The sequence below is a fragment of the Cupressus sempervirens genome, chromosome 2 (genome assembly GCF_028749045.1).
Source record: "Cupressus sempervirens isolate cs-2001-9-10 chromosome 2, ASM2874904v1, whole genome shotgun sequence".
In the NCBI taxonomy this organism is placed as follows: domain Eukaryota; kingdom Viridiplantae; phylum Streptophyta; class Pinopsida; order Cupressales; family Cupressaceae; genus Cupressus; species Cupressus sempervirens.
Window position 1 is genome coordinate 602,532,954 of NC_143119.1, and position 27,415 is coordinate 602,560,368.

The 27,415-nt window shown below is 36.2% G+C and overlaps 1 protein-coding gene across 2 annotated transcripts in view; it reads left to right on the top strand.

Annotated features, from left to right (window-relative positions):
• Nucleotides 1-14,625, top strand: part of LOC149574834 (SH3 domain-containing protein 2-like) — an 88,798-nt gene extending 74,173 nt beyond the window's left edge. For both annotated transcript variants that reach the window (XM_089814673.1, XM_089814674.1), the window contains 4 exons: nt 10,020-10,082; nt 10,247-10,402; nt 11,829-11,903; nt 14,329-14,625. In XM_089814673.1, coding sequence (XP_089670799.1) covers nt 10,020-10,082; nt 10,247-10,402; nt 11,829-11,903; nt 14,329-14,457 — 423 coding nt within the window. In that variant the 3' untranslated portion in view covers nt 14,458-14,625. The remainder of the gene's footprint in view (nt 1-10,019; nt 10,083-10,246; nt 10,403-11,828; nt 11,904-14,328) is intronic.
• The last annotated feature ends 12,790 nt before the right edge of the window (nt 14,626-27,415 follow it).

A 27,415-nucleotide genomic window follows, 5' to 3' on the forward strand; every position in this document is an offset into this window, starting at 1 on the left:
TGACACAAAGATCACGATTAGTGGAAAGTAGATTGCTCAAACTCAAAGTTTTAACAAACAATTAACTTTCAAGTCTCCCCCCTCTAAAAAAAACATAAAGATGCATTTGCTATTACAATCACCATTAATAGAATCTAAAGTTTTTCTTTGCATTTTAAAATAAAACACAACTCTCTTACTCCTGACGCACAGTTCAGAAAGAAAGAAAGAAAAACCCGACTCTGCTCCTCATGACCCTCACAAGAAAATGGGCTAATGCTGGAAATAATCTGGGAAAGTTTCCCTCTTGGCTGTAGCACCAAGTCTACAGTCTCGGAGAGAAAAATCTACGTAACCCCCTGGCTCAACTGTTCTATTTTGTAGCATCAAAGTCTCCGGCACCGAAAGAAGTGGAACCCCCGCTCTTTCTGCTACTGGCTTATTTATTATCTTTTCATCTCCTATGAAAAATTTTCAGTTTCCATAACTGAATCTTGAAACCGTTTCTCTTCACCTTCCTTGATAGATTTTCTTTGATTTTTATGACATTTAGCTTTTAAAGGTTTTTCACTAAATCAAATGTCATCTTAGCATATTTGGACAAGTAGCAAATGAATAAATCAGTCCAAAATAATAATAAAAATTTGTTGCTGGGCGGATTTATTTTGACAGTCAAATGGGTCTCGATGTGGGGGCCATAACTAATTATTCCACTGTTGGATTTCCTTCATTTTCAGATATGTTGGTGAGATCCTAATTCCACACAACTTGACTGGAGCGATTGAGAAAATTATGTTTGAGTCAAAAGTTATTGAAGATTGAGTGGAGTTATATAAAACTGCGAGAATAATCGAACCCATTGAACCTGTTTGAACCATTCGAACTCATTTGAACCTATGGGATGAACTCTTCTGAACTTGTGATTGCATCGTTGGATCTTCTTCATTTTCGGATATGCTGGTGCTAGACTAGTCAGTTATGTTCTCACCAGAGCGATTCATGAAATTATGCCCGGGTGAAAAGTTACAAGTCACTGTTTATCAGTATACAAAACTGTGATTTTGAACTGTCATGCCATCGAACTTGTTGAACCATCGAACTTGACATTTGAACCTGATCTCTGAATCACTTTGAACCACTTTGAACTTTTCAACCAAACCACTAAATCATACATGTGAACCTCTCAAAATAGATAATTAAACCTATATGAGCAAATTGAACTATTTTGAAACACTTTGAACTACTTCGAACTTCAGTTCGAAGTGGTTCAAAACTCTGCACTTGAAGTTTTGCAATTAAATCCTTCAAACCAGATATTCGTCTTGATCTGCACTTTTGCATCTTTTGAAATTGTTGAGCTGATTGAAACTGAATTAGGAATAGAGATTGGATTTTGGTATTAAGTTGAACACAATTTCTGAACCATTCTGAATTAACAAATCTGCATTTTCGAACCCATTTGAACTGCTTCAAACCTGTCATAGCCCATGAACATTTCTGAACATAGAATAAGCCACATCAAACCAATAAGCCTGTAGGCTCATTGAATTATCATGAGTTGGAGCAGAGCATTTGAATCGCTGTATTCTGAACCCATAGGACCAATCTGAAAATTGCTTATGTTGAACCTGCAGGCCGGGTTATTTGAATCATTGAACCACTTTGAACTACTTCGAATGTTGAACCTGCAGGCCGGGTTATTTGAATCATTGAACCACTTTGAACTACTTCGAACTTCAGTTCGAAGTGGTTCAAAAACAAGAAAAATTACAAGTTTTAAAATTCTGACCATATTGGGTACTAACACAACTTAATGAAGTATGATACATTCGTTATCATGACTTCCAACACTCTGGGACAATAACTTAATGAAGTCTGTCATGATAACAAGTCTACCATTTATAAGATTGTCACCTTACAATTGGTTACCTTCTGTCTGATCATGATACTTTTGTTATCATGACTTCCAACACTTTAGGACAACTTAATGAAGTTTGTCATGATAACAGGTCTACCATTAATAAGATCGTCACCTTACAATGGTTACCTTTTGTTTATATATGTCACTGAAAGATCGTCACCTTTCATTACATATCATATGTGAAATAGTAACCACCATGAACCAAGTCAAAGGGTGGTACAAAGGCCTTCACCTCAATTCTCTCTCATAAAAAAGAATGCATTACAAGGAATTTCACTTAGAACCTATGTTCCACGGATTTTCTGGGACGGGGACGTTTTAGGGGACGGGGATGTGTTTCCGGTACGGGTACGGGTCGAAGCCAAAATTTAGGGGACGGGACATTAGGGGACGGCGATTAAAAACATAGGGGAATTTTTTTAATATAGAGACAAAATTCAAATATGTATATCATAACATTGATAAACCATTTACCATAGACATTTTAGAAGATAAATACATGGAATATTATCAAATGGCAAATACTAAGTGCTTCCATTATAACAATATCACATACATAGATAGCAAAAAGTAAAATGCCTAAAGGCTTCAAGTATCATGCTGAAATCAGAATGAAATAAAGAGAAGTCCAACTAAAATAGTTAGTAAATAGTAAATACCAAATGCAATCTTTCCTCACTAAACACAATCTTTGCTCATTGCTGCTATTGCTCTTATGTTTTTTTCCTTCCTCTTAGTAAGTATGTTAAATCAAAAAATGAGTAGAAGACTTAGTGTTTTAATGGACCAAATATGGGTTGCATATTGTTATTATGTCTTTAAGATGACTAGGGGCCACACGAACAACAAAAATTAGAAAAAAATGTTTTTTTGGGGATGGTTTGCCTTTACCAGATTGACTGGAAAAAAGGGGACGGCCAGCAGTTTCGGGGACGGATAGGGGACGGCAAAACCGTCCCCGATACTGCTGGCCGTCCCCAAGTTTCCTGCTAAAAAAAATTGGCCGTTTCGGGGACGTTTCTGAATTTTTCAAAAGGGGACGACTCAAGGGACGGCCAAAATCCGTCCCCGCGTCCTCGTTTCGTCCCCGGTACGGGTACGAGGGTAAAACCCCAGGAAACGCATCCCCATGGAGCATAACTTAGAACTTCTCCTCATAGAGAAGATATTATTCACAAAAGATTGCACCTCAAAAGTTCTCCCTCTGAACAATGATCCTGGGAAGTTAGGTCCTGTAGTTACTCCCTTTGAAACTCTCTTCATCCAAGGATGCCTTTCAAACTCCATTTGAATTTGATATCAATTTTATGATTTTTTGGTGATAAGTCATCACTTCTTTATGATATACATAGGAGTAGTCCCATCAAAATCATGCAGTCACACACATGTATTTCTAGACTTCCTCTGAGTATCAATCTTCTAAGCTCCCGCGTTGCCTTAGAAGAAGTGTCATATTCCCTCTTAATGTAGAAGGATCTCATAATCTCAATCATCAAAGATATTTGCTTCACGAGCCTCACTTGATCCATCTTGATCTTCAACATCTTTGGAGCTACTATCATTTGATTGAGTCTGCACAATATTCAGTAGCATTTGTTAAGTACCAACCTTCTTTTCCTACTAGAACATCCTTAATCATAAAGGAAAAAATTAAGGCAAACCAATTTTTATAGAAATACAATTAAGAGAGAATATAGTGAGTAGCTAAATATAATACTCAAAGATAACAAGTACTTATGTGCACATGAATGGAACATCTTCCCTTTAAAGATGGTTCAAGTGGGAATAGAACATTGTTTACCATTTCCCTCCCACAATGTGAAGTTCCCACTCATATATTATTGAACAATTTTTTGCATCGTATTCAATTATGACAAACTTATTTCTGTTCTTTGCAAAGAATCATCGTGGGGATCACAAAAAAAACATTCTCAAGGAACAAGGAGAAGAACAAGGGAAATTTCTCACATATAAATACAAAGAAAAGGTTGACAAGAAAAATATAAGGACAATACTTATCTTATTATTTTGGAGATAATATCCAATGATATCCTTCATGATGTGAGTCCTTATATGTATGTGAAAGTCTGATTTGTAGTTTCTTCTAGCATCTCAATTGGCATTTGTTATGATATGAAATTCACACCACTTTATCCTCTTGGGAATCCTAAATAAATGAGTGTTGCAATTTGAAAGATGCCTCTTTTACTCCTTATAATCTAATGACTTGTGTCAACAATAAATTTCTGCTAAAAGGATATGGTGATTCTTTTGGTACCGGTGAAGCCCCTCAAATCTGATACATTCCTCGGAGGTGGCCAATCTAGGATTGCCTGTATCTTTTCCTTTTGTCTCTTCACCCCATTTGCACCAATCACGTGTCCAAGATAAGGAATCTCAGTCAATCCGAACTCACACTTCGACTCCTTCGCAAACAATGAGTGATGCTCCATAATGCTAAGTACCTCATCTAGGTGTTGCAAATGCTCCTCCCAAGTTTAGCTGAAAACCAGGATATTGTCAAAAAATACCGACACACTCTTGTGCAATTGTTTTATAAAAATATGGTTCATGCATGATTGAAATGTGGCCGGCGCATTGGTGAGCCTAAATGGCATAACCAAGAACTCATAGTGTCCATAGTGACATCGAAAAGTTGTCTTATGCACATTGTCCTTACGAACCCTTATATGATGGTATCCAGATCTAAGATCTATCTTCGAGAAATAGACTGTCCTGTGTAATTCATCTAGTAACTCATCAATGCAAGGAATAGGATACCTATTCTTAATGGTCCTCTTGTTGAGAGCACGGTAATGAATACACATGCAAAGAGTGCCATCCTTGTTCTTCACCAAAACTACCGAAAAAACAAAGTGGTTGGAGCTAGGTCTGATGTGTCCCATATCCAAGAATTCCTTAATCGTCCTTTCTATTTCTTCTTCATAGTGCCTAGGATGACGATAAGGAGTGGTAATGGCAGGTTTGGCACCCTCCTTAACTCAATGATATGCTCAAATCATTTGTTTGGGGGAATGCCCAAGGGTATGTCGTCAAAAACCCTCTTGTGCTTATTAAGCACCGACTGAATGTCAACATGAAGCTGCTGTCCCGAATTTAATGTCGCCTTAGAGGAAATGAAATAGTGTGCTGTCCACTCCATGTCATCATGCCTCATAATAGCCTCCACCCTTTGAGCTGAAATCAACTTGGGTACACTCTGTGGCATGGCCTTAGAATTACCTACTAGCCATCCTATAAAAATTGTAGCTGCATCTTATCATGATCAACTGTGTACTTGCCAATAGTCTGCAACCATTGTCTTCCCAACATGGTGTTTAATCCATCCAAATCAACAACATAAAATTTTTCCTCTAGAAGGAAGTCATCAAAGTGAATTGATAGTCCTAACACTTTCCCTGTGCACCTTAATCTATCGCCTCCTACTCTAACTTCAAACTTGGGTGTGTCATCAACTTGTAACTTCCTCTTTGAAACCCAATGCGTGCTTATGAAGTTATGTGATGTACGGTGCACCTGTATCGAAAAGGCACACAATGCGTTGCCCTCTAACTACATCTTTCGAGCGAAAGGGGTGACCCATGGGATTGCTAGAAAGGGAGGCTATGATAGGAGACTGTTCTGAAGTGGATTTCTTCTTCCTCTCTTTAGGAGGCTGCTCCTCATTCTCCTCCTCATTGCTGCCATCAAAATCGCTGCCCTCCTGTTGCTCATCCTCCTCTTCTGACAGAACCTCGACATAATGTATTTCACCTTTGCTAAAGCATCTGTGATCTAATGTCCAAGGCTCCCTACAAGTGAAGCATGGCTTCTTCCTCCTAAGTTCACTTCGAGTCTCAAAGTCCAATCTAGGAGGGGTACTCTTATGCTGGTTCTTGTTCTTTTGGAACAAAGTAGATCCCTTATAAGGTTTCGTAGGAGGCTATAATATCGAAAAAGGTGATTCTAGATCATATGCAATCTTAGTGACATCATCCAAAGTGTTTGGTTTAAGGACCTTGACCAAACCTCTAAGCCCTTAGTGATCAACATTACCTTCCTCTGTTCTATCATATCCAGAACCATCACTGAGATCTGCTAAAACTCATCAATGAAGTCATCTAGAGATCCACCCTTTTGCAACTGCGCCAAATCCCTATAGTAGACCTCAATTTCCTTCCTATCAAAACGGGTGATCAGCTTAGAGCTGAAATTCTTGTGAGATGTAATGAGACCATGATCTTGGTTGACCAACCCATGATACCGCCAATCATATTTTGCTCCCTCTAAATGCATTGTGGTGAATCTAATGGCTTTTGTCTCTGACATGGGCTTAAGTGTTAGGTAGGTGTCTAGCTTGTGAACCCACACTAGAGGATGTCTTACTGTTGCCATCAAAAGTGGGAAGAGATAACTTGTTCATGGCATGCTTCAAGTCCCTATTTTGTGCCCTAGGCCTCCTATGCTATTGTGGTCTCTATCTCTCTTTTCTGATTCATGTATTGAACAAAAGTCAGATTCTGTTTAATTTGGTCAGGGAACAGATCCCATTCATCATACACAACCATAACATTATCCGGAAAGTAAGCTTGGTGCAGCGGGTTGGGCTGCTGCTTCCTCGGCATTATTTTCAACAAAAATGGGCATCAGTGGCCTGTCAATATTTTGTGTGGGGGCCCTAGTAGCTCGGGGTGATCTTGCCACACTACCACCTCCACTTGTGATGACTTGGTGCTCTCCTGTGAGCTGGAGCTAGCATTTTGTCCATCTCTAATAGCTTGCAAGGTTTCCCTCACTTCCCATTCTTGTTCATTCTCATTATGAGCCATTTGAGTGTGTTGTACTTGTTCAACTTGTTCACCCTGTTCAACCTGTAAGCTTGTTCCAAATGTTAAATCCTCATCAACTGTATAACTGTCCTCAATGTCAATCTGATTTGAAGATCCTATTCGTTCAGGTCGAAGGTGACTAAATTTATAAGGTTTCCTATTCATGCGTATCTAACATTTTCCTTTATAAAACCAGCCTGCAACATAATAACTTACCCACAAGTTAGCATGTCTTGTGGCTCTGATACCACTGTAATATCCCTCCCCTTAAATTTGATAAAAGAAACTAAATTTTACTTGAAGAATTTATCCAAACAGTTGGTGCACAACCCGAATGTTGAGAATGCTGGTATCGCTGTAGTGTTCCTCCTTTGGTTACTATCAAATCTTAGGGAATGGCTACTCAATTCTTTTAACTTAATGACTCCAAAGAGCTTGCATTATTGGTGGTTCAAGACATTAATTTTTTGCATTGACAGAACATACAAATTACAACAATAACAAACAATATTAATCAACTTTTGCAAGACACAATGGTATGAACTCCTAACACACTTAGGAAGACCTCACAAAGCACAAACATAACTATTCATAAATAATCTGATAAAGTGTTTACAGACCCGATTTCATCAATAGGAGGGTGCTGTTATGGAGGGTCAGTTGTACTAGCTGTGGTTGCATTAAGTTTACTGTCCAATCACCTCTACATGGTCACTGCCTCTGTCCAAATGTTGCAGACATAGTGTCACCCCAATCGCTACCCATATGGATACTGCCGTGTAGATGTTCCCGCGTGGGAGTGTGTAGGACTCATGGTATGATGAGCAAAGTCACGGCAGTGTGGTAGTTCTGCAATATATTTCTGGCCTTGAATGGAGACCACCGTTCTACTCAACCCAGTCACGTGCAATGCTACAGATAAAACGTAGTGCTTACCTCTGTTACGTGGGTGTGAAAGGACCATCTTCCCTCGTTGCCGACTTTGGCTCCTTCCTGATTTGCTGCTACCCGTATCTCAGTGATTTATCTGATGCAAAACTCAAAGCTTTCATACCGCCTTCATTGTGCCACCTCTAATTTCTAGTCTGAGTATGTAAAGAGAAATGTTGGGGCTATGTCCAACCTCTCGATTCTCTTAAGGGGTTTCGTCCTTAAGAAAAAAAAACCAGTCACATTTAAGCAACCGAGATTGTCTTCAAAATCTTGATATATTTCATGGTGTCAATCTCAATGTAGCTCCATGCTTTTATAACCTCAATATGAGGGAAAATACAAACTAGGAAATGTGGGTTAAAAGCCAATTTCGTCTTTTACTCACTTACTTTTGTCATAAAGTGACTTTAAGTCATAAAGTAACTTTATAAATCAACTTTATAAAATAAAGTGACTTAACTATAAGAAGTTCCACACTTAAATATCTCCCCAACGAAACCAAATAGAATCTTGTTATTGACCAGCATCCTCAAAATAAATGCCGTTAGCCTATCTGGATGGAAAGATAGACCAACAAGGTGCCATAAGGCCTAGTGCAGAGAAGGGGACAGTACACTAATACAGCTAAGTTACCATATTCATTTTGGTAACTACGAAATCACAAGTCGGTTCGCATGATAGTTGTATTTGATTCGAAATCGAATCCAAATCACAATGTCTTTGTGATATTCTTAGAAAATTCGCCCACATTGACCTAGGTCGAATTTGTATCCAATTTGACCAAATGTCAAAACACGTGAACAAACCCGGGAGGAATTTGGAGTGGTTTCAGTGAATTAGAATGAATTTGAGCGATTGTTATTTTTGTTGACTTCAACAACATACTTTATTAAATTGTTTTATTTGGTATTATAATGTAAAGTTGTAAATAAAATTTTAAACCTAAAACGCGACGATTTAATGAAGTCTGCCGCTATGCCTTCGCTTGAATTCAGTGAAAGTGAGGGATAGCTGTAGAATTGAGAGTTTAACTTGGCAGTTCAAGCAAGGATATCCTATAATCTGAGAACGTAGCATGATGTTGGGATGAGATCTGCCGCGATTTATATTCATTACACAACGTTGTATGAAGTTTACAATCTCTTGAACTCGGTCTTTAAATGTTTATAAATTCAAATTGAAAGATAGAAAATTCAATTTTTTAAATTTAAATTTATTAATTTATTATATATATCAAATATTAAACTTTAACCATGAAATGTTAATAATTGAATACTAATAAAAATAAATAATAATATTAAATATATATTCATTATATTCTAAATGTTAGTTTTAAATTAAGATATTAAATTAAAATAAAATGATATGTTATATTTTAGATAAGGTATTCATAATTATTTGATTGGATTCATGATTAGTGGTGTATTTTGACATTTTGTCATGCTATTCAAACTGAATCGTGAATATATATGGTGGTGTATGTTGCTAAATTGCTATACTATTAGCATAGTGGTGTATAAATTTATTTGCTGCAGCATATGTTTACATATATATAATTTTTCTTTTTAAAAAAAAAAATCTTGTACGGACGAACCCAAAACAAATCGAATCCAGCCCCAAAAAATTTCGAGCGAATGTTGAACCCGAATATCAAACCCGCAAACGAACCAGAATTCAAACCGACAACTTAGTTCTACAGCCCACGTGAGTCATTCAGAGGCTGGTGTTTGGGACTTCAGAGCCCCATTTATTAAATTGGGCAGGTAGCAGATTCCTTGTATCGAGTGACGAATTTGAGAGGATTTTGGCAAAGTTTTACCGCTGCATTTGGTTTCTAGGTTTTTCTATGAAGTGCAATTTAATTTCCTATATCAATAATTGCATTGTATGCATTGCTATCAAATAATCATAAAATAAGGAGTTCTCTGCCAGTGTTTATCTTTTGCAGGAGTTGGATTTCATCGTATGTGTTGTTATACATTTTCAAAAACTTATAAAATTATATAACTTCAAAAGCAAAAGAAACTCGAAACACTGCAAAAACATTAAAAATCCTGTTAGTTAACAGGGTGATTATAGTTTGAGCTTGAAGGGCTCATTACATTGTGATTTTATTACTTAATGCTCAAATAAAGTTATTGATGGGTTAGTTATTGATAACCATGGAGATGAGTTTAACAAATCGCAGATAATTTATAGTAAATAAATGAAGAATTGTGTTTCAAATTAATAAAATCTCCTCCTTGATTTACATTGCTTTTGTCTCCAAGTCTGAATGCGGAGCTCATGACATATGTACTAGGAATGTATTAAGAAATAACAAATATGTTCACTGAAGTTGCATTGATATTATTTAGGTGGAGGCAGAAAGATCCTACCATCAGTATGTGGCAGAAGTTCTTGACGAACTTCATGCTCAGGTACATAAATCTCATCTTGCAAGGCTTCTGGAGTACCTTGTCTATAGCATTATAATACTTGTGAATATAGAATTCTGAATCTTGATATTTGTCAACATATTTTCTTATAGCATTTTGTAAGTTTACTAATTTTGCAGTATTTTCTTATAATGGATAATGTCTAGATGGCTGCAGAGCGTCAACGCAGTGAAACCGCACCAATGGGCAAGTTGACGGATGTTTATATACCTCCTCCATCTTATCAGGAGGTTAAGGCAAATGGTTCTGGCCATGTTGTGATTGGAAGTGCAACCCAGAAAGCTATGTATTTTCTGGCTGAAGTGAGTAGTTGACATTTTCATTTTTTAGAATTTTTCTTCTTGATGAGACAAAATTTTATTGTTTTAAAATGATCTTAGGGTACAATAGTGGAAACTAAGGAGTAACTGAAGGTAATGTAAAGCTTAGCACATACCAATGAGAATTGATTATTTTTTCTCTAGAATTATTTAATTTTAACAAATTACAAATTGGTAATCTGGATTTGCAATTGCTGTCATTTAGGTTAGATTCCTGTTTAGTTTCCCTTTGAGTAAGATAACTTTTCTGTAGCCAGTTATGTAAATATAGTAGAGCATTTTTGCATTCCCAGAGTTTGGTTCGGCACATTTTTTGTGTTTGTTTCATATTTTGGTAAATACTTGCACTACTTGTTTTATTCCGCTATAATAACAATACCAAGGGTGATATGCTATTAGGTTATGGACAGAAAATAAATATCAATCCAGAGTAAAACTAATTACTTTGGACAAATTGTAAATTGGCAATCTGGATTTAAAAATAATACCTAAATGGAACTTTGCCTTCACTTGAAGGATGTTAAGTACAAATTCAAGATCAAATATAGAATGAGAATTGCATAAATGAGAATCAGCAAATAACATCATGTAACACTTAAAAAAAGTCTAAAAAAATGTTGACACCAAATTCAGCCAAGGTTCGGCTGCTGGGCAGCAAATTCTTCAAAATTTGCTACAAATTCTGCCTGGGTTCCACTGACAGATTTTATAGCAAATTCGTAGCTTTGCAATCAATTTTGGGGAGAATCTGACAAGGACCAGACTTTGTACAGAATCAAACCAGACTTTGAGGGTTGCTGGAGAGAATCTGGTAACTTAGCATTGAAACTCTAAAAAACTGATATGCTTGTATTACCGATACACTGAATATATGAGTTTACAGAAACTATAAAAAATGTTAACGAAATAACAAAATCATCTAAATGAAGACGACAACTAAAAATAGAACTGATTAAGACAATTTGAAAATAGAGCCTAAATGCCCATTAAAATAAGATTCCAAATGACACACTAAAAGTAGTAAAAACCCAAGATACTACAAATATTCCAATAATAGATAGATGTAGGGAAAATCACATGGCAGTGTGGGGAAGATGCTACACTTCACCTCAAACTACTGATAAACATTTTCTTGACATGACATAATCAAGCTAAAAAGTTTTTCCATTTCTTATGTCACTCAAGGTATCATTGTGTGTTCAACTTGATACAATCCTCAGATATGGCAGCTACAGATCATTTCTTTTATCTTTAAAGCATATTCAGTACATTTCATTCCTGTATGGGTGCAAAAGTACTTAGTTTGGAAACGTGATTCTGATTTCTCTTGTTGTTTAATAATAATGATATGAAGTTATGACCTATCATTGACAACTTTGAATAACTATCCTACTCTTTATGGTTGCAGGTCATACACTCTTTTGATGCTGAAGCGGATGGAGAACTTAGTATCTCAGTTGGTGATTATGTTGTAGTTCGTCAGGTTCACTTATTTTCTTTTTTCACTCTTATTTTATTTTATTTTTTCACTTATATTGTTTTTTCATTTTTGAGGGTGTTTACAACAATAATTTATAATCTGCCACTGCTTATCTTGAAGAATTTAAGAAGTTTGAAACCATTTTTACTAATGAGCAATGTAGCACTAGCTTATAATATAAACAAAAATCTTTCATTTCTAGAAAATTAGTATTGGCCTAAACTGCATAGTCTAAATAAAAATAAAAGTCTTCTTTTTGCGACATATTATTTGAGCTTTGCTTTGTCTATCTTGTAGTGCATGTGGCCAATTCATTCTAAAAGAAATTGTCTGGAGCACAAAATAAAAAACAATATAAAGTAGTTACTATTTAGAAGAAAATTTTCTTAAGCATTTTAAGTGTTTGTATAGTTCTGGCACTTTTAGTGCATAAAAAAAGACATTTGAAACATATCAGATAAGGCTTTAATATGTGCAGACTTTTAATAGAATAATCCCAAAGTTTCTGAATTGTGGGACTCTTCCAAGTGATTCTGCGTATGAAACATACTGGACTCGGATTCTGAAATGAATCTCTTGTGTGTACACATTTGGGATTTGTGTTTTTAAATGACAAAATGTTTAGTGATTCTACTTTGATCTTTTAGATGTTTTTAAAACCTAAATCGCTGAGAAGGGAAGTCTAAACTTATCTATCATGAGATTCTGGCTGATCTTTTTGATGCAGAAATCTGAATTTAAATTAGAATGATATGTTCCAAAATTAAAAATCTGTAATGGTTTTGTTTACCATATGTATTGGTATGACATTCTAAACTTAATTCTATTTTTTAGCTGCATATGTACATACATACGTAATATGAATGTGTATGCATGCATGTATGTAATTGTACAAACATACCAAACTCCCAAATTCTGCTGTGCCGGCATTTTGTACCCACTTACCTGTACCAGTTCCAACTCCTGATGCGGCAACTTAGAATAATCCCGGTTGAAGAAACTGACAGCTAAGATGAAAATGTCTAAGAACAACTTATGGAATGTGATAGTAATCTCTCTCTATGTTATCAAATTCCTTATTAGTCTGGACTCTGCACGATGCTCTGATTTGCAAAGAAGTGGCCTTTAGTTTAGGTGCCAGATTTGCTGTATGTTTCTTGATACTGCAAATACACAAAAGGTCTATCCCAGGGCCAAAACATTGCATTGATGTTTAGTTATTTTTATAGAGCTCTTCTAGGAGTAATATTAAACATAGTGTATATATTCTCGATTTTAATTATTTAATTTTACTAATGGGTCTGTAAGCAATAACCTTGCTTGTAATCATTTGCCTGGCCTTCAATTTTCTGCTTATTTTAGTGAACTTCTGTTTTTTCCTGTCAAAATCTGTATTTCATGGCCGTGGCTTCTAGAATGATTCACTTTTCCTTCATATTTACTAGATCATGTGATGACTTCTTCCACATGCATCATAATAAGATATTTCGCCTTGAAAGCCGTCTGGGTTTACAAACTTGACTGCTCAGGTGGTGTTTAGGAATTTTTTACACAAGTTTTATGAGGTAATCTCATTCCTGGAATAGTTTGTCAGCAGTGCATTGTGTGAATACCACAGGTTCAATCCTTTTTAGTTTCACCAAAAACTTAAAACACAGTTTGATCATATCTTATCATGTACGTGATTGGTTTTAGAAGCTTTTTAATGTACTTCTCAAACCTGCATTTTCTAGTTGATAGATTTCATCAACATAGATTCTTGGAGATGTGCTGATATCCATAGACATTAAATGATTAATGTTGTGATTTGTATCAAATGGTGCTGGCAATATTTGCAATCAATCAGTGATAAGTAGTTTGGCACATCCTTTTGATTGAATTGAATTTCATTCATGAGCAATGACTAGTAACAAATTTCTCTTAATTCTAATAGGAGTGTTGAATAAATTGACTTAAATGCTTTTGGAGTAGGTCTGAAAGCATCTGAAATTGCACTTGTTTGGTCTCAGAACCCACTTCTTGTAGAAACAATGCTTCTTCTATGTAGGAAGAATTAATCTAAAAAGAATGAAACCACTACTACTGTTGGTATTGTTTTTATAAACTGAGCTTTATAATGCTCTCTACATTTGACTTTTGAAACTTAAAGAAAAATCTTGTTCCTATCTGGTGAGGTTTGTTTTGGCTAGGAACAGGGACATTCAAGCTCTGTATGCAAGGATCTGCATTATGATGGGAGTGTTTTGGGTGAAATAAAAGATGCAGATCTATATTCAGAGATTCAAAATTTCAAACAAAGGCGAATAATGTCATTTATAAATATTGGAATACACATTCTTTTAGTATGCTTTAGTTAGTATCAATCTCTTATATCTATCCTAATAAGTGCTATTTCTGTATGTTCCTAATCTAAGATTGCCTCAAACAGGTTACACAAACGGGTTGGTCTGAAGGTGAATCAAGGGGAAAAGCAGGATGGTTTCCATCTGCTTATGTGGAGCAACGTGAGAAAGCTCCAGTGAGTAAAATAGGCGAGGCTGGCATGGGACTTACTTGACTACTACTCGTGATTCTGGTGCAATGTGATATGAAATTGGATTGGGTTTGCATGTGCTCTTTTGAGCATCAGTGTTATTTATGTAAACTTTTATGTATTCCGATTCCTCGATTATGTATATTGTCAGCTTTCAACAAAAAGTTTAATTTATTCTTTTCAAGTTTTCAACCTCCTCTTCAAGGAATGCTATATGAATCTCATAAGTTTTTTCTGTTTCATGTCTGACAATTGATTATGCAGTAATAGTTTTGATATGTGGACATGATAATCCAAAATTCTAAGGCACTTCAGGTAACTGTGGGCCGATCTAATTCTGAGGAAAACAATTAGCAGTATTAATATGTCAGCAATTGGATGGCATATAAAACGGTAGTGCTTATATAGAAATAAGAGAAAGATATGCAAAATAGTAGTGTCAGGAATAAGAGTGGACCACCGTTAAAATTTTCTGGTCAATCGAGGTGCCTTATGGACATGAAGATTTGATGTTCATTACTTAGTGCAATTGAACACAACATAGAGACAAATTTAAAAAGTCTCTGGATCAGTCAAACAACATCGCCTTGGAGTAAAATGTATTTCTTGGAATTTCTCAAATCAAATGGTTGTATCAATACCATGACATAAGATGTCAAAGTTAATGACTTTTACTTGCATGTTAATGGATTTAGGATCTATTGTTGCTTAATAATTTTGTGCTGATGCCATATAGGATGTTCCCAGTAAAGATCTAAAATAATGTGGAGGATGCTAATAAACACAAAAAAATTCTGGTCTGAAGGGCTATGATGGAAGTAGCAATTGGTAGAAACTAGTTTTTCTGACGAGTCCAAGTTTTGAATCTCACTAGCATAGTGTTAAATTATGGAAGTTGCAAGCGTGTTGGGAATTGGTTTGACTGCTTTCCCTATTAGCACTATTATGTTCAACCATGGAAAACTAATTATTTCAGCCCACAATGGAAAACTAATTATTTGAAGAACCAAGTTTCTGTTGCACTTTAAGGAATAACAAACATGTTTCATATTTTGGTGTTGATACATATGTTAATCTTTGCAATGTCAATAAACTAACACTTTGTCCATGAAATACCCCTGTAGCTAAATCCATGGCATTTGATTTGATAAATATCAGTGTTACACCTGTACGGGCTGGCTTCGGGACGACGTGGTGAGTTTTCGGGGCGTGGGGAAAATGGACCTCATTTTTAGGACAACAGGGGACAGGCAGGGGATGACGGCAAGGGGAGGACGAGCCAAAGAGGGGTGTTGTATAGTATACATATAGAACTTGAAATGCTAGTTACGAAATGATGTTTCAATAGTTTGCTAGAACATACCAAATTAAAATACTTGAACATAGCAAAATTGCAACATGAATTGAACCATTGACATTCAACGTAGTAATGTATTACATACCCAATAGTAACATTCAAAAATAAAAAATAAAATAGAAATTCAAGTACACATCCCAGTGGCGACATGGTTGCCGAATGATAGAGGTGGGGGTGCTTGGGTACCCAAGTACTCAGTGTGGGGACGTCTAGAGGACGGGTACTTCAAGATTTGGGAGGAGGGGGGGTGCGAGTCTCTAGGTTACATTGATAAATATGTAATTCAATTTATATTTTTTGTATAATTTTAAATCAAACAAAACACAAAGATGGTGGTTATGTGAGAATTGGTACGACTTTAAAACTTCATGGCTCCAAACAAATAATTGTTTTCTAATGTGTAGAGTGGTAATATCACTCAAGTTCATAGATACAAAATAACACAATTGATATACACATGCATAGAACATAGAATGTACCAGTAATACCACAATCCAGTAGGTAAGGAAATGATTTCTTTATTAATACCGGAAAACCTTCGCCAGTACATTGACAATCATCCAAGTACTTGTAAAAGGGTCCAACCGATGCATTCCCTCACCTCCTAACACAATAGTTATATTATTCTGACTACATTTATCCCCCCCCCAAAAAAGAAGTTGTCTTCCAGACGACTGCTAAACATGAAAACAACAACAAAAAAGAACTTTGACTGCAAGAAGAGGGATGGGAGGACATCCTTGTGCACGGATTTGCTTTCTCTATCTTTCAAGCTTCCTCCATGGCCACTTTTTCTGCTTCCCATTGATGAGAGGTGGCAGCCATAACCTGCCAATGCTCTCGCTGCCCTTTGCCATCTCATCCTTGCCCTTTGCCATCTCCCTTATCTCTTCTTCTTTAATTGCTTGTATGCCACCTATACGACCCTGAGCTTCCTCCTGTCTGGGAACTTGTAAGTATGTCTACTTGTATTGTAGTTCACTCTGCATGTACATATGTTATATTTGCCTTCCGTATTGATTTTGCTAGCTGTCTTTGCCGTACGGATGTCACAGACTGCCCATTTGTGGTTGCAGTACGAAATTCTTTAGTACGGAAGTTTGTCATACATAAATTTGTCGTACGGTCTATTGCCTGGATTGATGTCGCAGTACATAATTATGTCGTAGAATTATGTTGTACGGTCTCTCCTCTGGAATGATGCCGTACGTAAGGATGTTAGAAGTGATGTTTCCGTACGGGATGATGTTGCCATAGGGGATGATGTTGTGGTACTGGAAGTTGCCTTGTAGGATGTTGTCGTACGGTGGTCCTCTCTATGCTGCTCGGTCGTATGAGTTCGTCTCAGATGACCCTACGAGTTCTTCGATGACGAGGTGTGGTCCCCTTTGTACGACTATTTTCCTAACTGCTCCATCCACCCTTCCCTCCTGTTGTACAGCTGTCCGTACATCCACCCTTTCCTCTCCTACGACGGCCATCACTTCGACTACTTCTGCACTTTCATGTTTGTGACTTCTCCGATAATTCCTTCTCTGTCACTTTGGGTAATCTTTTGTGATTCAGTATCTTTATAAGGACTTGGTTCTCGTTTTTCTCTTTTTGCTTTTCATCTTTTTTCCTCTCTTATATTTATAAAATAGCTACTTGCCAATTTATTCCATCTCTCATATGCTTTTAACTTAGACCCATTTACGAGGTTTTGATAGGTTTGTTATCCCAAGGAGATAACTTTACTACCCCATTCTCTTTATGCTTTGTGTACTCCTTCGGGTCCCTTCTTTCTGACTGAGAGTCTTGTACTTGTAACATATTACATTTTGCGTGGAAAACTTCATAGTCTCCCATTTGTCAGCAGAATAATCCATTAAGGGAATTTGTGTTGTCATCTGAGCATTCCTCTAGTCTGAGCACCCCTTCCTCATCTGGTTCCATCCCTTCACAATTTTCTCCTTTAGAATCTGATGCCAAATCTTGACTTATTGACTGGTTCTTGAGATCTGTAGTGTACTTCGTTCCTTCTGATTCAATAGAGAGGGTGTTTTGTTTCCAGTTGTGATTGGCCTTTGCCACTACTAGCCATTCTCTCCCTAATAAAGCATCATATCCTTTCTTCTCTAAGGTAATAACAAAGTCTAAAACAAATTGTTGGGTTCCTATTATTACCTTTTCCCCTATCAAGGTGCCAATTGGTTTGATGCCATGTTGATCTACTCCTACAAGCTGGAATTTGGGTGGCCACAAGGTAAGTTTCCCAATTGCCTTCCAAGTATCTTCCGATAGAACATTCACCTCGGAGCCTCCATCAATTATCGTGTTTGAGAGTTTGTACCCCATGATCTCCATCTCTACCACTGTTGGCGCTCTCCCTAGACCTATTGTAAATAAGGTGTTTTCTTCCTTTTCCACTGAAGTTTCTTCTTTTTTTACCCGCTCTATTGCTCTTCGTTCCACTTGTTCTATTGTTTCTGGTTCCCCTTAGGGATCCTGTTGAGTTGGCAGCGTTCCTTGTGTCAATGCGACTTGTAACTGGGGTAGTGTATCCAGTAATTCCCCAATGGAGATTGGAATGGTAGTTTCTAATACTTTCCTCATGATGTTAGGTACGCCCTTGCCCCTAGAGGTCTTGGCTGGCTTAGCTGTTGTTTCTGGTATTAATAAAGAAATCATTTCCTTGCCTACTAGATTGTGGTATTACTGGTACATTCTATGTTCTATGCATGTGTATGTCAATGTGACTTGTAATTGGGGTAGTGTATCCAGTAATTCTCCAATGGAGACCGGAATGGTAGTTCTTAATACTTTCCTCATGATGTTAGGTACGCCCTTGCCCCTAGAGGTCTTAGTTGGCTTAGCTGTTGTTTCCCCTCTCAAGTCACGTTGGATGTTCTGCTTTGCCTCCTCAAATCTTGCTTTTTCCACAATCACCTTCGGGTACATGGCTTTCTTGGCTTGCATCCTTGTTATTGCAAGTACCTCACTTCTTGATTTTGCAATATCCACCATGTTCACACCTTTTTGCCTTGGGCAATTTGCATCCTCATGGTTGTCAGGCCCACACCATTTGCAGGGCATTCCTCCATTCTGTCCCCCTCCGTTTTGACATTCTTGGAAAAAATGGCCCCATTCATTGCATCTTCAGCATTGGATCATAGGCCGTCCTCGAGAATCATATTGGATTGCTCGTCGGGGTGTGTTCGTGTTGCTATTGTTATTACTACTATTGGCATTGCCTCTTCGATTATTCCTGTACCCCCTTAGTGAAGCTTCTGTATTATTGTTCTTTTGGGGGAGTTGCTAGTGGTGTAGACTATTCTCCAGTAAACAGTATTTGGGCGTTCCTTGTTTTTAGGTTATAAGGGCAGTCTTTGATTGCATGACCCCCTATCTAGCAAATCTTGCAAAACATCTTTCTCGGGCATGCTCCTTTGGTATGACCCTCTTTTTCGCAGTCTGTACAGCATAGGTCTTTACCTTCCTTCTCATCCTTAGTTCCGACTACTTCCTTCATTAGCCATTTGAGGTCTTTGCTCAAGGCTTGGATCATTTTCGACTCTTCCTCACTCTCCTTCGAACCCTCACTAGAGCTTTCATGCTATCTCCTCTTTGAGGTTTTATTTTCACTTTCAATGTCCATGCCACGCGTACAAGCATCTCCACAAGTGGATGGTGGGACTATCTTCATCTTTTTTCTTAAGGATGGGGTGAGTCCTTCAATAAACCTTCTTTTCTTTAACCCGTCCGCAGGCTTATTGTTCAATCTGCTGATGAGTTCCTTCAGTCACCTAGTATAAGCCTTCACCGATTCCTTCTTGTCTTGCTTGGTGTTATGGATTTCTGTGACAATTTCATCATCATCTCTTAACAATTTGAATTCCTCCTCAAATGCTCCACGCAGGTTATCCCAAGTGTTCTTCTTGCTAGCATCCAAGTCTGCATACCAATCTATGGCGATCCCTCTTAATGTGGCAGGAAATGCCTTCAACCATTCATTACTATCATTCTCCTTGTTCGCTTGTCATATAGTTATACAGGTTTTGCAATGGCGAGCAGAGTCCTCTAATCCATCCCTCGTAGGCAATTTTTGTTTATCTAATGCCATTCTCTTTCCTTTTTGCCTCCTTCCCAATGGAACCCCTCCTCTCGAGGGAACACCACCACCGAATGGAACCTCACTTCTGGATGAAACACCACTTCTCGATGGAACACCACTTCCTGTTGGAACTCCACTTCTTGATGGAACACCACTTCCCGCTGGAACTCCACTTCCTGATGGAACTTTACTTCTCGATGGAACACCACTTCCCGTTGGAACTCCACTTCCTGACGAAACTTTACTTCTCGATGGAACACCACTTCCCGCTAGAACTTCACTTCTCGCTAGAACTCCACTTCCTGATGGAACTTTACTTTCGGATGGAACCCCACTTCCGAACCCCACTTCCCGATGGAACACCACTTCCCGGATGGAACCCCACTTCTTGATGGAACACCCCTTCTTGATGGAACAGACTCTTGACTCTTTACCTCCTCTTGACAGAATTCTTGTCGTGTAAGGGTTTTTGGGTTTTTGCACCCAAACTGCCTCCCTAGTGTTTTTGAAATAACCAAATTGGCTAGTTCCTCAATGGTATGTTCAATCCACCCTTCCTGACTTTGGTGGGAATCCCCTTGTGTTCTCAAGTTACGGCGTCTCCCTTCTTGTTGCTGGAGACGTAAGGTTCTTAAGGCGACTTCCTCCTCAGTTTCGTCCTCTAGTGTTGTCCTCTGGTATTTATTTGGAATCAGGGGCATGAAGTAATTCAGTGCCTATCTTCCTTTCTTGGCTTATTGGATTCCTCTAATTTGTGATCCCGCGTCCTCCTCTCGATAAACTGTTGAAGAACTTGTTGCCTTCTTCGTTCCCTCTCGATCTATGCTCTTTCATCCTCAATATGTACTAAGTTCCTTGCTAAAAGCTGAGGAATCTGTGCTAGGAGATCATGCACCGCCGGTGGCATGAAGAGTTCGTCGTGTACCATGCTCTCAACAACCGTCCTCTCACGGGCTTCCCTTTGCATGTACTTTTCGACCACAATCCAGTAGGCAAGGAAATGATTTCTTTATTAATACCAAAAAACCCCCGCCAGTACATTGACAATCATCCAAGTACTTACAGAAGGGTCCAGCTGACGCATTCCCTCACCTCCTAACTACCCAGCCCGACTAGCTTAACAAGTGCTAAACACAATAGTTACTTTATTCTGACTACATAATGACTTCATTTTCTCATTGATGAAAGGAAAATACATAACGAATTGGAAGCTATGTTGTTGCATTCTCTGTAAAGCCTTCCAAGCGAGTTGCCAACAAACTCTAATTTCTTTAGAATAATGGCTTTCAAAGTATTTAATTTGGTCTTAAATTTGAAGCTTTGTGGTGAGCTCTTCCTTCTTGCTGTCTACTTGCAAATTATCTGATTTTCTATTATTTGTAAGGAGCAAGTACTAATAATTCATTATTTTCTTTTAGTGCAATTTTGAAAGGAGTTTGATAATTCCATTTGGTTGTCAGGTTGAGAAGTTTGAATTAAAGGTACTTACAAGGGCCTTTAGGTCATTTAAGGCTTAATTCAAATCAAACAGAGTGAACTAGGAGGGTCATCCTATCTTCAAATATAGGTCAATCTTAGTGTAGCGATTAGACGAGGCAGAGTCATCCAATTTGTTGTCCTCTAAAATTTGAGGAGAGGAATTAATCAATTGTTGGCTAATGCCGTACATTCTTCTCTAGTTTAAGGGAAGTGTGTTATTACAGGGATTGAATGCTTGATTTGAATGCAAAAATTATGAGGGTGAGAAAATGCCTCTAGAGTGCAAATACCAGTCCTAGCACCTATACTAGGACAATGATTAAAATTAGAGTTTGAAAGGTAGCCATAATGATAAAAAAAAGTCTATTATGTGGAAACGATTTTCTTAGTGCAGCTAAGTTGCATCGGGTGTAATAGGTTGACAACTACTCAAGATGTCTCATTGTTAAGACATTCTTGTAAGGGCACATAGATGTTTTGATTGATCAAAACTAAGCTTTGAGCTTTTCCAAATGAAGGCAAAAGGTGACTTTTTAGGTAACATTGAGGCAAGAGACTAATTTGGTGTATGAGATATCACTTGCATTAGTCCATAAGGCTTTTGATTCATTTGGTTTATATATTGTTCAATGAGATGTACAATGTCATCCCTTTGGATGTTGAACACATTCCTCTTCTATGGAGCAGACATGTTCACCATCAAGTACACTTAGACTCTACTCAGTGTATTTCAATTGTAAGGAAATGAACGAGGGATTGTCCCTCAAGACATCTCTCATGTTTTTGATGAAGGGGTAATTATTTCATGTGATAAATAACAAATGAAATATAGAATGTTGAAATGAGTATCCTTTTGTCTTTCCTTTGTATATCAATCCTACTTCCCTATTGGTTGAGTAGCAAACAATCCCTATGATAATTGAAGGGTTTTTAAGCTTTCATTTTATTATATGGCTATAAAGGTATTTTTCTTCTTGATTTTGTGGACCGTTGGAGGCAAAAACTGTAATAGACCTACTATGAAGCCAACCTTAACTATTAGGCAAGTGGCTTGTTTATGGTGGCTTCTTGGTCTCGAGATGTCCCTAAAAGGGAAGTCCTGATTATATCAATGAAGAATATAAATTTCTTGAAGCCCTTACTAATGACACAAGCGTGTACATGCAAAATCTCTAGAATTAGTTGTGTGTACATTTTCTCAACTTGTTTTAGTAGTTCTCTACCCTGACACCTTGGCCTATCATCCACATGTCAACCAATTGTTCAACTTTAGGATGAATTTGATTCTTATTTTAAATGTTTAACATAAAATGTTCTTTATTAGAGTAGTCTTTTATTTTCTAGTTGGTTATTTATGTTCCTATCCTTAGGCATTTCCTACGTTTGAAATTTTAAGCTTGCATAAGACTAATAATGTGAGTGGGTGTAAGGTGTCAACATCTTCCAAGTGAGTTACACTCGCCTATTTAGGGCTATTTTGGTAGACTCTACATTGGTTGCATTTGCCACATAGCCTCTCTTATATTCTATATATACTCATCGCCTAGCTGGTATTATATGTGTTTTTAACAACTATTGGCCTTGCATTCTTGAAATGCCATTTCACTTCTTAAATGTTTGCATCTCTTGGAGGTTAACTCAACATTGTTATTTTGATCACATATCATTTACATTTATCAATTAATTTTCTATTCGTTTGCAGAATGCATTATTGTCTATTCATCTCTTCAATGTTAGAGCTTTTTTTTTAATCGATAAAAGACAATTATCATAATTTTTTAAATTTTTAATATTTTTATAATATTGTTTGTCCCTGTTCAAAGTGCAGTTTCATCCTGTCTACTTAAAAATATGCATATGCCTTTCATCAAGTTAGAGGTCTTTGGAAAGGCATACCCTCCTTTACATATGATTGAGTGATAATACAAACTTTGGATTCTCTTTCCCCAATTTGAGAGGATGACCATTCTCTTACAAATAATCAACATTAGAAAACATATTTAAGCTTTATTTGTCTTCAATTTTGGATTTTGACTCTTATGCTTACTCCTCTTCCTTTGACAAGGCTAAATTTTGTTACTGCATGCTTCATTTTGTCTGAGATCTATGTTAGTGTGTTAAGCTATAAAGATTAAAATTGTTGAAAAAGGTTAGTTTATTATCCTTAAAGCTTATAACAGTTTAGAACTGAACTAGTCAGAACTTACTCATTACTCCAGAGCTGAGGTGTCCATAGCTTAGTTTTCGTATGTCATTCAGATCCATTCTTACTTGGATTCCTGAAATAAAGGAAGTGTGCATTCTATCCAAAACACTTAACATGTAAGTTTAGCTAATAAAACTAATTGCTAGTGTTCTGTATTTACTTTGGGACAATGATACGTTCATAGATTAGTCTCTAAACAAATCATATACAGGGAAATTGCAATTGCTTTTTATCCGAGTTTTATTTTTTGATGTCGTGAACGGGGAGGGCTGAAGTCGGGTATGATAACTTTATAGACCAAGAGACATCGCACTATGATACTTACATCACACTGTAATACTTTTCTGAAGGTAATTGAAAAGGAATGCCTTCACATTATAAGCATAATCAAAACACATAAAATAACTGATCAAACTGAATGCGGGACGTCTATTGAGATACTATGATCTAAGCATTGCTCTGTAAAGAATTCCAAATTTAATCCATACATATTTTTAATTGTTAAGTCACTAAATTGCGCCTGTGATGTAAAATCGTTACTAATCTATCCTAGTAAAATTGTTAACTTACAATTTAAGCCAAAAGACAACTTCTGAAGATGGAGGGGATTGCTACGCCAGAAGTATGCTCCTGCTTTCAAAAATAGAGTTAGAATAAATTACATAAATTACATAAATTACAAACGATTAAAATGCAGTTATCCTTTCACAAATCAGAAATCTTACACATGAATGGATAAAAACTAGGCTTTGGGTTGATTTGTGACGTCAGATCATAGCCTTCTTGCTAGCAATATTGCAATCAAGCATCAATGACATATGATAAATTATAATATCTATCTATCCTACCTGAAACTTTTAACGAAATGCTTCATGCTTCATAGAACACAATGCTCACTCTAAAACACAATGCTTACTCGAAGTTCCCGTTTGGTTGCTGGAATATGAGTGGAATAGGAAAACAAAATTAGAATATGTTTTATATTCGCTGTTTGGTAAGCTCAATTGGAATTGAGAATAGGAAGACATATTCCAATTTTGCCCTTAAAATGAGCATATGTCTATGCCAAAAAATATCTGTTATTGGAATAGGCCATTTCCATTCCCATTCCGATTTTCTATTAAAAAATATATATTTTAAATTTTTAAAATTTTTAAAAAATATTTTATTTTAATTTTTTTTTTTTTACTTTTACTTTTTGAATTTTTTTGGTTAAATTTTTTTTTAATAACATTTTTAAAAATTATATCTATTTGTTTAAAAAAATGAAAATGAAAATGAATTAATTAAAAAAATAATAAATTAAAAAAAAAATAGAAAAAATGTTTTTAAAAATACAAAACTTAACCTTATTCCTATTCTATTTTTGTACAACCAAACAATAGATTAACATATTCCCAGTCGAATTCCAAGTGCACCAAACATGATTGGAATTGCCTATTTCTATTCCCATTTCTCATTTCCATTCTCATTCCATTTTTCTATTCTAATTTTCTATTCCTATGCCAGCAACCAAATGGGGCCTAAACGATTGTGAGATAGCATAACCTTATAATAAGTTTAACTACTTTATAAATATTAAGCATATAGAACCTTAATGGCTTAAACATCACACATTAAGCTTAATTCCTAAATCAAAAGTATTAAATGGTCAAAGTTGACTTTTTTTTCCAAGCTTAATTCTTCCTTTAGAGTCCGTTTGGTTCCAAATTGACTTTTTCAAAATTTAGATTTGAATTTTTTTGTGTTTGTTTCAAAATTGGCAAAATGGAATTAGCATACTAGACTTCCATGGTTAATAGCATATAAGAGTTAAAATATCTATTATTTACATAGTAAAGCTACCTTTCTAAGATGATAGTTCCAAGCTAATGTTTTAATAAAAAACTATGGTCAAATTGTGTTTTAACTTAGCCCTTCATAGGCCTTGAATGATAATGATTTCATCTTTAAAATCTTCAGACTCTAGCCCTCTGCAATCTTTTTTTTTTTTTGTGTGTGCAGCTAACATCTTCATTCTACTAGATTTACACAGTTTGGGTAAAATGAACTTCATGCGGTCCAAATTTGACAAGTCCATGGTGGAAGGGATCTCATACCCATAAACTTGAATGTACTCCAATCAACGAGTGGTTTCTTCTCGAATGATGTTAAACCAACAAAGCAAAAAATTAACATTTTTCTCCATGTCTAGCCATCGTTTGTCAAAGGCAAAAAGATCCCTAATTACAAGGATAAGGCATTTGAAAGTTTTAGCTAGCGATCCCTTGACATAACATAACTATTTCCCATTTGTTTACCCTAGCTTGGAAAAGACAGGTGATGAAAGTGCTAATAATATCATTGTTTCTTCTCTAAGTTTTCTCATAGTTGAGATGTCTCTCCCCTAATACTCTTTGAACAACTTGTTTGGCCATATCATTTAAGTCATTGAGAATCCTGTTCTAATATAGACACTCCGAGAAAGATTACTCTCAACATGTTATAAATATAAGTCCCCTCCACACACAGAGTTTAGCCATATCATCCAAGTCATTGAGAATCTTGTTCCAATATAAATACTTTGAGAAAGATTACTATCAACATATTATATACATACACATACACATATATATACATATACATGTACATATATATATATACAAATATATACATGTACATATATATACATACATATATAAACAAACACACACACACACACACACATATTACCCATATCATCCAAGTCATTGAGAATCTTGTTCCAATATAAATACTTTGATAAAGATTACTATCAACATATTACACATACACATATACATACATATAAATGTACATGTACATGTACATATATATACATACATATAGAAAAATAAAAATAAAAATATATGTATATATATGTATATATGTACACACACACACACACTCTATGTTATAAGTGTGTGTAAACATACATACATACATATGTATATATATGTAGACACACACACACACACACACACACATATACACATATATATACATATATATACATATATATGTGTGTGTATGTGTGTGTACACAAACACATATGTACATGTGTGTGTGTACCCGTACACACACACACATTTACACACACACACACACACACACACACACACACACACACACACACACTTATAACATGGAATGTATTTTATATATTCTTATATTCAAATATATGGTGGTAAGGGTCGTTGCTATGGTTGTTGCTTCAATTATGGTTAATGTTAGTGGTAGAGTTAAGGTAAGAGGGAATGTATGATATTATATGAATTTTAATCTATAATTATATAAGGGTAAGGGTAAGGGTTAGTATTATGATTAGTGTTACTATCGTGTGATTAAGGTTAAAGTTAGGATCATGGTTCAGTGTTAGGGTAATAGTTAAGGTCAATGGTGTAACTAGGATTAGTCTTAAGGCTAGTGTTAGGGTTAGGGATATAATCAAGTTTAGTATGATAGTTACCCTTAGCATTTCACCTAGGATCAATGGTAGAGTTATGGTTACAGTTAGTGTGAACAGTTTAAAATTAGGAGTACTATTATGTTAATGGTTACAACTAGGTTATAGTTAGGAGTAGGGTGGTAGTTAGGGGTTAGCTCAGATTAATATTAAAGTGATAATTAGTATTATTATGGTAGTAATTATAATTAAAGTTTATTAAGGTTATGGTTATAATTATGATTAGGGTTAGTAATTAGATTATAGTTTATTTGGGTTCATATTAAGGTATACATGCATATGGTTAAGATTATAGGAAAGGTTAGGATAAAGTTTGCAATTAGAGTTTAAGGTTGAGGTTATGGTTATGGTTAGAGTTAGAGTTAAGACTTAGGTTATGGTTAG